Source organism: Sciurus vulgaris (genome assembly GCF_902686455.1).
Source record: "Sciurus vulgaris genome assembly, chromosome: 3".
NCBI classification, from domain to species: Eukaryota; Metazoa; Chordata; class Mammalia; order Rodentia; family Sciuridae; genus Sciurus; species Sciurus vulgaris.
This window is the reverse complement of record NC_136463.1, coordinates 62,677,250-62,692,536: the sequence shown is the minus strand read 5'-3', so window position 1 is coordinate 62,692,536 and position 15,287 is coordinate 62,677,250. Positions and strand designations below refer to the sequence as shown.

The window sequence follows — 15,287 nt, the reverse complement described above, 5'->3', positions numbered from 1 at the left end:
AATATAAAGGTCACTGTGTCCATGTTTCTGCCTGCAGACAAGGTCACGCCCCACTGAGGCTGGGGAGGTGTGGTCTTCACTTACCATCATTTAAAGAGTATTCTGGCTTCTGCAACTTGGGGTGCTTTTTCTTAATAAGTTTAGGGCTGGGCACAGGTGGCACACACCTGTAATCCCAGCAGCTTGGTAGGCAGGAGGATCATGAGTTCAAAGCCAGTGTCAGCAACTTAGTGAGGCTCTAAGCAACTTAGCAAGACCCTGTACCTAAATAAAATACAGAAAGGGCTGGTGATGTGCCTCAGTGGTTGAGTGCCCCTGGGTTCAATTCTCAGTACCAAAATAATAATAATAATAATAATAATAATAATAATAATAATAATAATTTTAGTAAAAAATAAAAGTATTAATGCCACCCTCTCAGTGTATTCCCCTTTTAAAGAAACATCTAATGGATGATACTCTCTTCTTTCCCACACCTCTTTTAGAGCTTTGGTGTGTGTTGGGAAATCTTACCTCATACCTGATCTCATCCTGCCACCTATGAGGTAGTTTGCATGCACATGTGTATTTATGTGTGTAGGTGTTTTGTGTTTTTGTCTTTCTCTGTTTGCTGCCACTCTTCAGGGCTTTCAGATGGGGATAAAAGGATTCCTGCCCATCTGCTCCCCATGCAAAGCAGCTGTAGCCTCCTACCAAGACAGGTGGCATGCCATGGCAAGGATTGTGCTTTGAAGGATCTGGCCTGAAATGGAGACTGTGAAGGCCAGCCTAGGCAGGACTGGGGTTCTGCTTTAGATGTTGCTCTTGAGGCCAGATTGCATCCCATCCCCTTCCCTAGTTCAGATCCAGGATTGCCAGCCTCCTTCCTGGATCATACTGGCTGACGGCTGGGCCTGGCTAGGTCTGAGTCAGCAGATGGCAGCAGGTGTCAGCTCCTGGAGGACCTTGGGATAGCCAGGTCCCTTCTAGTCAGGTGGTTCAGAGTAAGAACAGGAGGGAAGGGGTAGCAAGTCAGGTAGACCAAGGTGTGCCTGTGGGTGTGAGTACATCTGTGCTTGGCACACATGTGTGTCCCTGGAGACCTTGCTGCTGGATTGCTGTTTGTACATCTCTGTGTGGCCATGTGGGGTTCTATGGAACATGTCTCTGTGTGTGCACTGTTGTGCTCTCTGGCACGTTCATGGGTACCTTTTTCTGATTGCAAGTGTTTACCACCCACTGGGCACTCTCCAGGGTCCTGGAGGGTATGTCTGTGTGCTTGACAGGTGCTACTTTATGCTAGCAGGGTTCCTGGCCCCCTGAGGCTCTCTGAGTCTTCTGCCCTGCCCAGCTCTGCCCTTTCTCCAGGCTTTCTTATCCTGTCCTTCCCTTTGCCTTTAGGAAGACACTTCTCTCCCTTGAATATGTGGATGTCCATTGCCTTTGGAGTGGGGACTGAGAGGGACTACCAGTCCAACCTTCAGCCCTGTGCTCCTGAGCTTGAGGGGAATGATGTGAGCCCTGCATTAAGGAGATAAGATTAAGGGACGGCTACAGGGGCTGGGCAGAAGCATGCTTCAGGGAACTGTGTGCTCTTGCCATCCATCTACTTGACCCACCCTTCGTGGCCTGGGCACCAATGCCACTGGAGGAAGACTCCCTGACCTCTGCTATGCATATTATTGATATTTATGCAGCAATTCCTGTGCCAGACTCTGGACTATATACTAAACATATATAAGCTCATTTACTCTGCAGAACACCCCTCGCTTATGAGAATAACAATCCTGTGAGGTAGTTTCTAAAAGCATCCCTATTTTTGTCAGGTGTGGTGATGCATGCATGTAATCCCAATGACTCAGGTGGGCTGGGGCAGGAGGATTGCAAGTTTGAGGCCAGCTTCAGCAACTTAGCTAGACCTTATCTCAAAGGATAAAAGTGACTGGGGATGTGGTTCAGTGGTTGAGTGCCCCTGGGTTTAATCCCTAGTAACTGAAAACAAACAAACAAACAAATAAGAAAAAACATCCACAGCCAGGTGTGGTGGCACATGCCTATAATCCTAGCAGCTCTAGAGGCTGAGGCAGGAGGATCTCAAGTTCAAAAGCCAGCCTTAGCAACTCAGAGAGGCTCTAAGCAACTTAGAGAGATCCTGTCTCATTTATGAGTAAGTGGAGGTCAGTTCCACAAGGCCACAAAACTAATAAGTGATGGAGCCAGAAAATGAACCCAGGTCTGTTTCTGATATTTGCTACTATTCCCTTCTCTCTCCCCTTTTTGCATCCATCTCATCCTTGCCATCTCCTCCTCAGAGAGACTGTCCCATTTCATCCCCTCTAAACAGGGCTCCTCAACCTGGTCCCTTTTGGATCATATCACTTTATTGTGAGTATTTGCCTAATGTTATCCCTCTTTTATCTCCTACCTCCTCACTCTCCATCCAGAGCAGGGATCTGCTTGTCTGCTCACTTAAATTTCCTCAGAATGAACAGAGCGTGGAACACAGTAGAGATGTAATAAAGATTTGATGAATGAATAGATGAAGATAGATTGGACTCCTGACCCTTGTTCTGTACTGCCGCTCACAGCAGGGATCACTACAGATCTGCCAGAGGCATAGGTTCTGGAGGCAGCTTGCTTGGTTCAAGTCCTGGCTCTGCCACTGTTCCAGTTATCTAATGCTGCATAATAAACCACCCAGTAGCTTATGGCTTACAACAATGGTGACCTTTATTTGGCACATGAATTTGTAGTCTGGATAGGGCTGTAGGGATAGCTAATATCTTCTCCACTCAGTGTTATCCTGGGTGCTCCAGGTAGAATCTGCTGAGGGCTCAGTTATTCAGGTCTGGTATTCGATGCTGGCTGTTGGCTTAGGGTGTTGGTCCTCTCCACATGGGTCTCTTTATGTGCTCCATCTGTATGCTAGTGTGAACTTCCTCTCATCATGGTGACTGAGATGAGGGGCAAGCAAGAGAGAGGGGTAGAGAAAGAGAGAGAGAGAGAGAGAGAGAGAGAGAGAGAGAGAGAGAGAGAGAGAGAGAGAGAGAGAGAGAGAGAGAGAGAGACAGGCAGAAGCTATTACATATTTTCTTCTTTCTTTTTCTCCGATAGTGGGGACTGAATCCAGGGGTGCTTTACCACTGAGATGTTTCACCCCCAACCCCTTTTTATTTTGAGATAGGGTCTCACTAAGTTTCATAGGACTTCACTAAGTTGCTGAGGCTGGCCTTGAACTTGTGATCCTCCTGCCTCAGCCTCCCAAGTTGCTGGGACTACAGATGTGTGCCACTGTGCCTGGCTCTTTTGTGTTCTTGCTTAGCCATGGAAATGGGCAGCCTCTCTTCTGTCATACTCACAGACCCTCACACATCCAAGGGGAACAAACAGACCCCATCTCTCAATGGAGGGGTGCAATATCGCATGATAAGAGCACATGGGATGAGAGATAAAGTATGGATGGTGTGTAAATACAGTCTTTGGAAAATGCAGCCTGCCACATTTACTTGGATTGTGACCTTGAGAATATTACTAAGTCATCTTTGAAATGGGACTGTTATCAGTATGTAACTTTTACCCCATCAGGTTATGCCTTTACCAGTTGTACTTTTCATCCACAGATACCCCTGGCCATGGGGAAAGCTTTGGCCAGGTTTTCTTTTCTTCTTTCACACATTTTAAATTTAGTTCTTAAATTTGAGTAATGGGCAATGAAACTTTTCCCTTGGCTCAGGTTGGTCTGTCCCCAATTCCTCACTTATTGTTTCATAATATGGGAGGCATTTTACTGTACAGAACCCTCACAAATATGGTACCTGTAATGAGGAGGGAAGGGGGAATCTGAATGGAAAAGATCTTTTCTGTCTCACTTTATTGTTTCATTCCCAGTCAGCCCTGCTCCCTTCTAGTGGACGAGGGTCAGGTGTTGATGCAGATGTCTTGAGGCTGGGGCTCTACCAGAACTGTTCGGGCCTGGGGATGGGATAAGCCATACTAGCTCCCCCATCTTTATCCAGGAAAATCAGATCAGATGAATGAATCATGAATCTGTTTTTGAGTCGTGAGCCTTTTTTTTTAATGTCTGGGAGCTCCTTGTCTCTCCTTCTGTTCCCACTGCCTGCCTCCACCTGAGTCCCTGTTCATCTGCCAAATGCATGGGTCCTCAGCCAGTTTGCCAGACCTTGGGGAGGAATCTCAGGGCTTGCTCATCGTAGCCCAGGTTGGGATCAGTCCTCAGGTGGGCATTGACAGGGGGCCTAGGGAGAATCTTGGGGTATGCTGGAGCCTAGTCTGTCAGTGTCTCACCTCCAATGCCATCCCACTGGGAGCCTTCTCTGCTGTGAGTCTTCCCTACAAGAATGGAAAAAGGATTCAAAGAAGGTGCTCTAATTTTGAATTCTGCTATTGCCACCCTCAAGCCCTGTGACCTTGGGCAAATCTCTTAACCTCTCCGAAGCTCCAGTTCCTAAACAGGAAAGTGAATATGGTTGTGGGAAGGGTTAAATGAAGCAGAAAATATGGCCTCCCTGATTAATGGGAGGCTACCCCCAAATTAAGTTGTTCTGCACAGATGAAAAATCAGAGATTCCAAGAGTTTAAGTGGTTTCCTCATAGTGACATTTAGTGTCAGAACCAAGGTTGCAGTTCATTCCAACACCAGGTGGTTGTTGCTTATCTTTTGCAACAGGGAGAATTTCCCTCATCTCTCAATCCCTTTTGCAGAGGGCAATATGGCTGCCATCCTAGAAATGGAAATGAAAACATTTCCTCCGTGCAATACCCATACTTGCCTGTAGAGGGCGCTAATGGCCACTATCTGATCCATCCTGATGAGGGAAGTATCTGGATGTTCTGCTCGGTTAAAGGAAGGTTGGGAGTGACCATGTTGGATGGGGGTGAGCAAATGGAGGTCAAAGAGCTGGCCCTGTGATCGCTTTTAGTGAGAATCCCTTCTAACAGTTTGCAGTGTCCAAGCTTTCTTTTGGGTAACTACAGGAAATGATAATGGGAATATCGTAGCGTATTTCATTCCAATATTTCTTACTAGATCAGAATCATCTGGGGATGATTCCCTGGTGCCATCTCAGAATAATGGAATCAGAATTTTAGCAGTCACATTTGGTAACATGTTTGCAGGTCTGGGTCAGGCATGACTCTGAAGGCTTAGCACAGTCTTAAGTAATTTTCCTACCAACTACCTGATGAAGGAGGTACTACCTTTAATTATCCCCACTTTATAGATGGAGTGTTTGAGGCACAGATAGGTTCAGGACCTTGCCCAAGATCACAGCACTGGCAAACTGTAGGACTGGGGTGTGAACCCATGCTCTTCAAGCACCAAATAATTCTACCAGTGCTTCTGAAACATTGATGGGTGCTGGAGATTGAACCTACAGCTTAGGGCCTGCTAAGCATATGCTCTATCACAGAGCTACATCCCTAGGATATTTGAGAACCTATTTTATAACAGTGGGCCTGACCCCTTTCTTGTCTCCTTATGCTTTCTTTTATTTGCCATTAAAGGAGTATTATTATTTTTCTAATTACAAAAGTAAGGCTTGCTCATTTCAGAAAGTTTAGAAAAAAAAAAAAAAAGAAGAAAAAAATGTCATGATCCATAATCTCACCTGCTTAATACTACGGCACAGAGATTGTGATTTAGTTTATTTTATTCCACCCTGAAATTGACCTTGACTATTTTCTAATATCATTGTGTATATGGTACTTCTGCACCTACCTTATATAAGCTGACATGTACTGTATTGTAAGTCTTTAGTCTGTCCCCTAAGTATTGTTTCCAGTGCTTCACAGTTTTGACAACAATGTGATGGAGAACTGGAAAGTATGACTTTGCATTTATCTCTGAGTTTTCCCCCTTGGGATGAAGTAGAATTGGAAATAGAATTGCTAGGCCAAAAGGCATGCATATTTTAAAAACTTTTTATTGAAGTATAATATACCTATAGAGAAATACACATATTTTAAGTTTACAGATTGATGGATTTCCACAAACTTGACACATTCATATAAAAATAACATCTAGACTCAAAAATAGGCTATGACTTATATTCGAAAAGCCCCCTTGGCATGCACATTTTTTTTCCAAGGTGGGGTCTTCCTATGCTACCCAGGTTGGCCTTGAACTCCTGGGCTCAAGTGATCCTTCTGCCTCAGCCTCTCAAGTAGCTGGTACTACAAGCACATGCCACTGCACCTGGCTCGACATGCACATTTTTAAGGATTCTGATTCACATCATCATACCCTATTTAGCAAAGTCATATTCTGATCCCCTTTTAGTTTTCTTACTTAGGGTTGAAATAGACTCTTTGCTTGAAAGTAGAGTGGATGGCAGAGCCATCTGGAATCAGTGAGAGAGGTTGGTCCTTCCTTCAGAGGTAAAGACTGATTCCACCTAGGGTAAAGGGGTAGAATCAGAACCGGGGTCAGTGGTGAGTTTGAGTTCTAAACCTTGACTTTAAGAGGGTTTGAAAGAAATCAACCTGTGTAGCTTCTTTTGTTCTTTTTTAAAGGCATATCCATCAATTTATGTAATTTTTTTTCCAAATTATAAAATGTCCATGGTTTTAAAAATGCAGTATTAAAGGACATATGGTAAAAAGTTCATTCCCTCTGGATTTGCAGTTCCAGTTCTACTCTTTAGAGGTGACCAGGCTTGGACCATTATTTATGTTTCCTTCGAGAAGTTGTCTAAGCATCTATAAAGAGTTGCATATTTATTTAAACTAATGGAATTTATTTTAACTATAGAGCTGTTCTGGGCCTTTCTTTTATTTGAATATTTAGGTTATCTTTATATATTAACATATATAAGTTGTAGGTTATTCTTTTCCATGGCTACTGGTATTCCATTGTATGTTTATTTCACAGTGTAGTTAATGTCCAGATAATGGCAATTTAGCTTATTTTTGGTATTTGCTATTACAAACAATGCTATAATTAAAATCTGAATGCATATATCATCAATTTATATGAGTTAATGTGTGTGATAAATTTCTAAAACCAAAATTATTGACAAAAAATACAGGGACATAACATTCTAATAGATTCTGAGGGTTCTCTAGAGAAACAGAATAAATAGGCTATCTATACCTATATATCTATAACTATGTATCTATATCTATCTATCCATATATACACATACATGCACTCATACATGTTTATCAAGTCAGAGACCCAGGAAAGCCAATGGTATTGTTCCAGTTCAAGTCCTAAGATCCAAACCAGGAATACTGACGTCAGAGGGCAGGAAAAGATCAATGTCTCAGCTCCAGCAGAGAGTGAATTTGCCCTTCCTTCACATTTTTATTCAATTCAATCCCTCAACAGATTGATTGATGCCCACCAGTATTGCTGAAGGTGATCTTAGTCTACCAACCCAAATGCTGACCTCACCCAGAAGCACCCTCAACGGACAATCCTGACTTCCTGCTTTACCATCTATCTGGGCATCTCTTAGCCCAGTCAAATTGATACATAAAATTACCCATCACATAGATATCACCAAATACCTACACCCTAATGATTTACCTGTTTCCTTGAATCCTCATGCCACTCTCAAGGTTGATTTTCTTTAACCTTTATTATCTTTAACCTTTATTATCTGATGGGTAAAAATGAGAATACCTTATTATTGTTATTTAAACATTTTAAGTTGTGGTAAAAATTGTCACTTCTTTAGCCCACAGCCATACATTGCTAGTGACTTGGTAGACTGGTCATACTGAACAGATAAGAAGGAATTGTGCAATCTTGGCATGTCTGGGTCCTGCTCTTGGAACCCAGTTTTCACTAGCAGTCTTTTTGCAATTATTTTTTGTCATCAACTTGCTTTCCAGAACTTGTGCAATGGACCATTCATTCTAGCCCCCAAGAAGGGCACACAGAAGTGACCCATGGACTGGAAAGCAGTGTGCAAAATAGCTCGGTGCGGGCTGGGGTTGTGGCTCAATGGTAGAACACTTGCCTAGCATGTGTGAGGCACTGGGTTCGACTCTCAGCACCACATATAAATAAATAAAATAAAGGTCCATGGACAACTAAAAAAAATATGAAAAAAAAACCCCAACAACTTCTGCTTAAAAAAAAAAAAAGTTTGGTGCTATTTTATCTTGACCCCGAGGTGTGGATTCCTAACAGATTTGGGTTGCTGCTCTGTACACCCACTATACCCTTATTTCCCTGGAGATCATAATGGCTTTTTCTGCCTTTGTTCTTATCCTCACCTGGCTTATAAAGGGAGCAGAGGCCAATATGTGTCTCCCCTTTGATGAATGGTAGATTGAAACCTCAAAAGAGTAGGTGCCCTGCTTAAAGTGGAGTGGGGGTGAGTGCTGAGCTACACAGGGTCAGCTCTGGTTACCATGATGCTTCCTGGATGGAAGAATATCTAGGCTGAATGATCAAGTGCCTGCTTCTCTAGAGGCATCTGTTTCCTGAACTTCCTGTAACTGTCTCATCCCCATGCCTGGAAAAGGAGCTTGTCTCATCTTTTGACTCTCATTGGTGGCTATGAAGTCTGAGCTGCCCAAGCAGAGGAAACCACACTGTCCCTTCATTCCCTACTGCCCTAGGGGATGGGGGACTGAGGCTACCTCTCCTCTGTTGGCAGCTAACTTTCCTAGCTCCATCTATCTCAAAAGCACATAGACATTGTAACTGAAATTAAAAAAAATCCTTTCCAAATATTTTATATTTTGTAATAAAATTCTATTTAAAAAGTTAAAAAAAAAAGAAAACAAAAAAAAACCCCAACACAACAACAACCATAGAGCAGGGTGTTTGCCCTGAGCCCTGCCCTGGGACTGGGGCTAGAGCAGGGACCTTGGCTGGAACTTGTACCCTAGGCTGGTCCTCCAGGAACACCCACAGGCTCCACCAGGAGAGCTGGGCCTTGTGACTTGTGACAGAGAGCAGGCCCTGGGCAGGGTTCAAGAGCAACCTTAGGGAAGAAGGAGCCCACTGGGTGGATGTTAGGAGGACTCGGCCTTTCCTCTGGTCCACTTTCTCATTGTTCTCTCCCCACTCTTGAGCTAGTCTTGCTTTCAGAGTCTTATCTTTCCCATCTGTGCAATGGGCATTGCATGAATTATGCATTTATCTAGGTTTCAGAATCAGTGGGGTGGGCTTGATGATGCGGCCGGTACCTACCCATATAGATCATCCGGCAGCAGTGGCTGAGAATGACCCTGTCACCATGGGGTGGGCTGACTACATGGAGTTCCTTAACCTCCCAGAGCCTCCATATCTCTATCTGTAACATGGGCATAACAGTAGGCAACATCTCGATGTGGTGGATGTGTGGCTGAAATAAGCTAAGAGATTAGGTCGCTGCTGACCTGCAGTGAACTCACAGACATGGGTGCAGCCCCTGAGTCCCTTGTCACCTCAGTTTGTCTTCACCTCCACTCCAGCCGCCTGGCTGCTGGGTCAGCCAAGGTCTGGGAGGAAGCTGGGCTGGCTCACAGAGTACTTCCTTTTTCTTTTGGCTTACAGTCCATCCCAGAGAGCCATGGCCCCCTTGCCACCCACTGCTGCACGGAAGAGGCAGAGTAAAGGGTGTCAGACAGGAAGCTGACCAGGACTGAGACTGGAGGTGGGATCATAATAGAGAGTAACTATAACAGTTCCTGTAGCCTGTGCCAAGTGCTTATGTTCATTGATAACCCTGTGAATTTGGTGGCAACCACCCCATATTACAGAGAAAACCAAGACCTACAGAGGTTCAGTAACTTGCTGGAGGTCACACAACCTTAAAGCTTGGGAGACAAAGCTGATCTGGGCAGAGTCTCTAGAAGATTCTCAGCCACCTCCAGAGCTCATGGAGTAAAATGAAAGGTCATGTGAGAACTTCCTTTCTCTCTCTCTATTGGGTTTAGGGACTCTGGGTCCATCTTGCCTCTCTTATTCCTGATCCCAGTGGCATTGGGGAAGTCCAGCATGCTAGGAGTTTTGTCTGCTCCCTGCCAGTGCTCCAGGCTGTTGCTGCTCCTTGGCCAGGTGTGTGTATCCCATGAGTGTCCTTTGTGACTGCTAGGGACCAGAATCCCAGGTGGCAGAAACTAATTTTAGGATGGCAGATTCTGAGGCCTTGAAATGCATCTCCTGCCTCCTTGCCAGGCTGCCCTGCTGCCCTCCAGATGTTTGGGCCTGGGTCCTCCTGGCTTGGGGAATACTCGGTCTGGGTATCTTTATACCTGAGTGTTTCTATAGACTGTGAGGCTCTGTGTGAGGGCATCTGTCAGCCACCTCTTTCCCCAGAATAGGTGTGATGGGCAATGTTCACACATGGTCTGTGTGGTGGGGGGTGTGCCTCAGCCTGGTGCAACTGTAATCTCACCTCTTTCCCTCATACATAAAAGCTCATCAACATACACTCCAAAGACGGGCTCGCCACTGACTCCCTGTAATTGGTAAAAGAGTAAGGAGTTTGCAGAAGGGATTCTCATCTCAGTAACCCATGTGACACCTACTGCAATAACCTCTGGCCACAGCCATGAGCTGTGTCTGGCTCACCCTGGTGCTTCTGCAGCTGGTGCTATGTGTGGTCTGGGGGTCTTGGAGTTGGCAAAGGGAGCAGGCAGAGTAGCCAGGTGGGCTGTTCATTCTTACCTCTACTCTCACTTGTGAAACTTTTTCGTCTTCTTGTCTGTTTGTCTGTCTTTCCTTTCTTCCCTCATTCTTTCTGTTTTTTTTTGTACTGGGAATTGAACCCATGGTTACTCTACGGCTGAACTACATCTCCAGGCATTTTAAATTAAATTAATTAATTCATTATTTTTGGTACCAGGGATTGAACCCAGGGGCACTTAACCACTGAGCCACATCTCCAGCCTTTTTTTTTTTTTTTTGTATTTTATTTAGAAACAGGGTCTTGCTGAATGACTTAGGGCCTCACCAAATTGCTGAGGCAGGCTTTGAACATGTGATCCTCCTGCCTTAGCCTCCTGAGGCGCTGGAATTACAGAAGTGTTCTACCATGCCTGGCTTAATTTTAAGGATAGCGTCTCACGAAGTTGCCCAGGCTGTCCTTGAACTTATAGTCATGTTCCTTCTGCCTCAGTCCCTTGTGTTGCTGGGATTACTGGCCACTGCTCTTGGTGGGCTCTTTGTCAGAACTTTATCAGTGGAGGGAGAGGGGAGTCTAACTCGACTGGCAGTAGGAATAGAAGGATGTATTGCTGGTTCTTGTGAACTCAAGGGTCACCTAGCTTCTAGTACCACTGGATCCAGAAGCTCAGATGATGCTCTTTAAAACTTGATCTTTCTCTTGATTCCCTGTCTTCCTGTTTTCTCCCCTGCCTTCTTGGTGGTTGACTTAATTTTCCTGCACTCCTCACAGCCACAGGCTTCTGTCCTGTGGTTTAGCAACCATTGGAGAAGCTGGCGGGGAGCCTCCCAGGAGGAGTAATACTGGTCTGCTTAGGTCTTCTGAACCTGTCACTGAGGCCAGGAGACTGGATGCACTGGTTGGCCTCACAAATCACTCCTGACTTGGATCGAATTGAGTGCAGAAGTGCTTCTCTGAGGGAAGCCAAAGGGAGGTAGGACAGGCAGGATCTGAAGTGTCTGTGGGGCCTGTTGTGCATTTCCTAGGCATGGGATGAGTGCAGCAGGAGTGAGGTGCAGTGGTGACTCTGGAGTAGACATCCACGAGGAGGTCAGGGATCGGAAGCCACCCAGACTGTGAGCCTTCCTTTCCTGGGGCACAGGTGGGTGCACAGGGCAGCCCGAACCCAGGATCTCTGGACTTCTGCTGGGAACCAGCTGCTTTGAAGAAGGAAGGAAGCCCTCAGCCCTGCCCTGGGCTGGGTCCCTGAAACAGCTCCCTTAGCCTACGTTGGAGTGTAGCTTGAGTCTACTGTGGTGTCCCCTATTGTGGGGAAATCAAGAAAACAGAAATCCTTGTGCCCTTTATCCATGACCTGGGGATGGCCCTGGCACCTTTGCATGGAGCCTTTGATGCCCAGAGTGACAGCTGGCCCCCAACAAGACACTGCGCTCAGGTTGGGTCAGAGGGAAAGGCCGGTGGCAACAGCTCCAGCTGCCTTATTTCCTTCTCCCCACTGCTTTGAAGTGGGGCAGGTCTTGGCAGCCCATCAGTGGCCACCTTGCCTGCTCTCTGCTGAGTATCTGTGCCACACCCCCTGAGGGGCTGTCATCAGTGAGCGCCTCCTATGTCGCAGACATGAGTAGTACCTGGTAGCAGGCAGCAATGAGGACTAGCCCTGTGGTTCCCAAACTGGCACAAAGCAGGGCAGTGGTCTGACTACACCCTTGTCGGGTTCTGAGAAGTACATGTAGGTGTCTGTGTATATGTGTGTGTGTATATGTGAAGGCAGTTCACAGGCACATGCACACTTGATGTGTATGTGTGAGCACCTCTGTCTGTATCTGTGTGTGCATAAAGTCTGTGGGGATTTGTAAGTAAATCCATCGAAGTCTGTGTGGGCCTACATGTGAGCATGCATTTGTGCACATGCGAGTGTGCTGTGGCTGGACTCGAGTGTGCAGGTGTCTGATGACTCGTATGTGAGTGTGCATGTGCCCAGGTGTACCTTTTCATCCCATGCATGTCTGTGCACATGTGCCCATGTTCCTGTTTGAGTGCCCATGTGTCCACATGTGTACCTATGTCCCTGTGTGTGGCTGGTGCAGTGAGATGTGCTGAGCCATAGTGGAGCAGCAAGTGAAGGTCCCTGTCTCAGGAGGGCCCAGGGAGAGGTGTGAGGGTCCCCGTCATCAGGGCTCCTGGCTTCCAGCTGGGTCCCTCCTTCCCTCCCAGGCATGGTTGTGGGAATGCTTGGGTCTCCTTTAGGTTCCGGGAAACCGGGGCTGTGTGGGCCCCACTGCCAAATGTGGCTGTGGTGCAATCTGCCAGCTGAGCCCCTTCCGGAGCTGTGGGTTCCTCTGGGTGTGGGGAAGCTGCCCTTTGTGACCTCCCTTGCCTGCTTTGGTGCCTCTAGGAGGGCAGGACACACCTCCCAGCCCTGCAGCCTCACCCACAGGAAACTCTGGTTGGGGGCAGGCAAGGAGGGAGGTGCCATGCCTGGTGCCCCGCCCTGTGCTGTGGCCTCTGACCCTGCAGCACCTCTGCCGTGGCCCTCTTTCTTACAGCCCCCAGGACATCGCTGGGAACTCAGGGCCTGAAGCCATCACCATGTTTGGCAGGAAACGCAGTGTCTCCTTTGGGGGCTTCGGATGGTGGGTGACAAAGGAAAGGGCAGTTGAAGGGTCGGGAGTGAACTTGAAGGTGGAGTTCTGTTGAGCACCTTATCTGCCTATGGGGAAGAAGGGATCAGCTTGTGCTTGAGACCTGGATCTGTAGGGGGCACTTTCGGAAGCCTGAATAGCATGGATGATCTTGGGGGAGGCATCAGAGACTGTAAGCTTTTCCTCCCTGTCCCAGGGGCACACTCTGCTGGGAATCCAGGTCAGAGGTGGCTGCCAGTGTGGGTGTGTGACTAGTGGAATATGCATGTCTCTGTTAGTGAGTTCTCATACAGGTAGGTGCGTTTCTGTGATTATTTCTGATTGTGTGTGTGTGTGTGTTTGCAGGTGTGCATGTGTGACCCCAACTGCTAGTCTTTGTGGTGGTGAGTGAGGTGCATGCCTGGCTGGGTGGATATGCCTGTTTGTGACCACGTGTGTACTTTGTGTTTTGGAGCAGGTGCCTGCAAGCATCTCTGGTCTCCTGGGTCTGTGTGTGCTCCTGCTGTGCTGTGTTGTGACCCCACAACAGGGGCATCTCTGGGCTTCTTCCTCGCTTGGGGTCAACTGTGAGAGGAAGGGGCAGGCCTCACTCCCCTGACTCTCACTCCATCCAGCCTAAGAAGTAGGGTCTGCGTCCAGCCTCCTGCATGGCCTTCTGGGCCACCTTTTGCCTTTAAGCTGTTGGATGGAACATGAGTGATTCTCTTTCCTTCCCAGGGGGCCAGAAAGTGGGGAGACTGAGGTCAAAGACTTGTCTCTGGCTACCAGATGCTGTCAGCTTCTCCTCAGCTGGGGAACAGAGTCTAGTGGTTTTTGTTATCGGTTTCCTTTCAGCTTCTGGCCCTGGGGAAGGGTGCCAGGGCAGGGTGGCTGGGATATCCTAGTGGAGGAGATGGTGGGCTAAAGGGGTTAGCTTGAAGGGCAAGGGTGTGGGAGGCACAGGAGGGCTGAGAAGGGATGGACTTTATCCCTCTGGTTACCATATGTGTGTGGCTTATTTCCCTTTCCTCTTCTTTGAACACACTTCACCCTCCACTCTCCACCCTCCAGCAGGCAGGGGTTATGGGCACTCATGTTTGGCAGATGGGACAGGAGGATGAGATGATGCTAGAGGTGATGCAGTGAGGCTTGCCTGCTCATGGGTCCTCCTTGACACCAGGACCAAGGACTGCAGTCCTGATGGTGGGCTCTGAGTTTGAGTCATAGTCTGCTTCCTGCTCTGGGATGGATGTGTGGGCTGGGATTCCTGAAAGGCAGGGCCCAGGCAATGGAATTGTGTCTTCCCAGGCCTGACATTCTCTGGAAGGTGTGACACACACACAGGGACTGTCATTGGAAAGCTCCCTTTGTAAGGTGCAGGTGTCAGTGTGGTTTTGTCCTAAGAGAATCCCTCAATCCCACGTAGCCATGCTGGGCATTGAGACCCAGTGCTCCAGAGTCCTGAGGCAAAGCTCAGCCTGTGGTTTGAATATGGCCAGGCAAAGGGGAGATATGAGTGTGGCCACCCGGGGCTGCCTTGAAGGGAAAGAGGAGACCCCATGTGCTGACCACAGTGCCCATTAGACTGGGTTCTATGAGGGCAGACCCAACTCCATCTTATTCTTGTGGTCTCTTGGACACTTGGCACAGAGCACCTTCTCAGTAAGTGCTTGTGAGCTGACTAGGTGAGGTGTTTTGCATACATCAGGCAGTGGGTTGGGGCCCACTAAGTCCAAGGGGATGGTAGGGCCTCCCAGTGGGGTGGAAGGGTAGGGCTGCAGTGTGGACATTATCTGGGAATGACAGTCAACTGGGAGGGGATGTTATAGCTATTTGGGGGCTAATTACAGATTCCTGGAATTTGCCCCCTCTAGACTGTGAAGAGAATCTTGGCAGGGGGTGTTTCAAAAGTTCCATCCATTGCCAGTCAATAGCCTTTGACCTCAGGCAGAATAAGTTGTGAGAGTGAGTCAGTGGAGGGAGGAGTGCTGGGAACTTGGCTTCCTGCCCCACAGTTGCTGCCCCATCTCCCCTCTCAACCCTGCCCAAACCACAGGCTCTACCGTCCTGGGGCTACACGCTAGACTGGCATGGGAAC

At 47.5% G+C, this 15,287-nt stretch overlaps 1 protein-coding gene across 6 annotated transcripts in view; it reads left to right on the top strand.

Annotated features, from left to right (window-relative positions):
• The window catches only part of RAP1GAP2 (RAP1 GTPase activating protein 2), a 227,928-nt gene that overhangs the window by 21,662 nt on the left and 190,979 nt on the right, over positions 1-15,287 (top strand). Inside the window, exon 1 of one of the 6 annotated variants that reach the window (XM_079130834.1) lies at positions 13,051-13,201. The exons of 4 other annotated variants lie outside the window; for them this stretch is intronic. In XM_079130834.1, coding sequence (XP_078986960.1) covers positions 13,158-13,201 — 44 coding nt within the window. In that variant the 5' untranslated portion in view covers positions 13,051-13,157. Of the gene's footprint in view, positions 1-13,050; positions 13,202-15,287 lie in introns of those variants that run through there. One more of the 6 variants, XM_079130832.1, reaches the window with a different exon arrangement.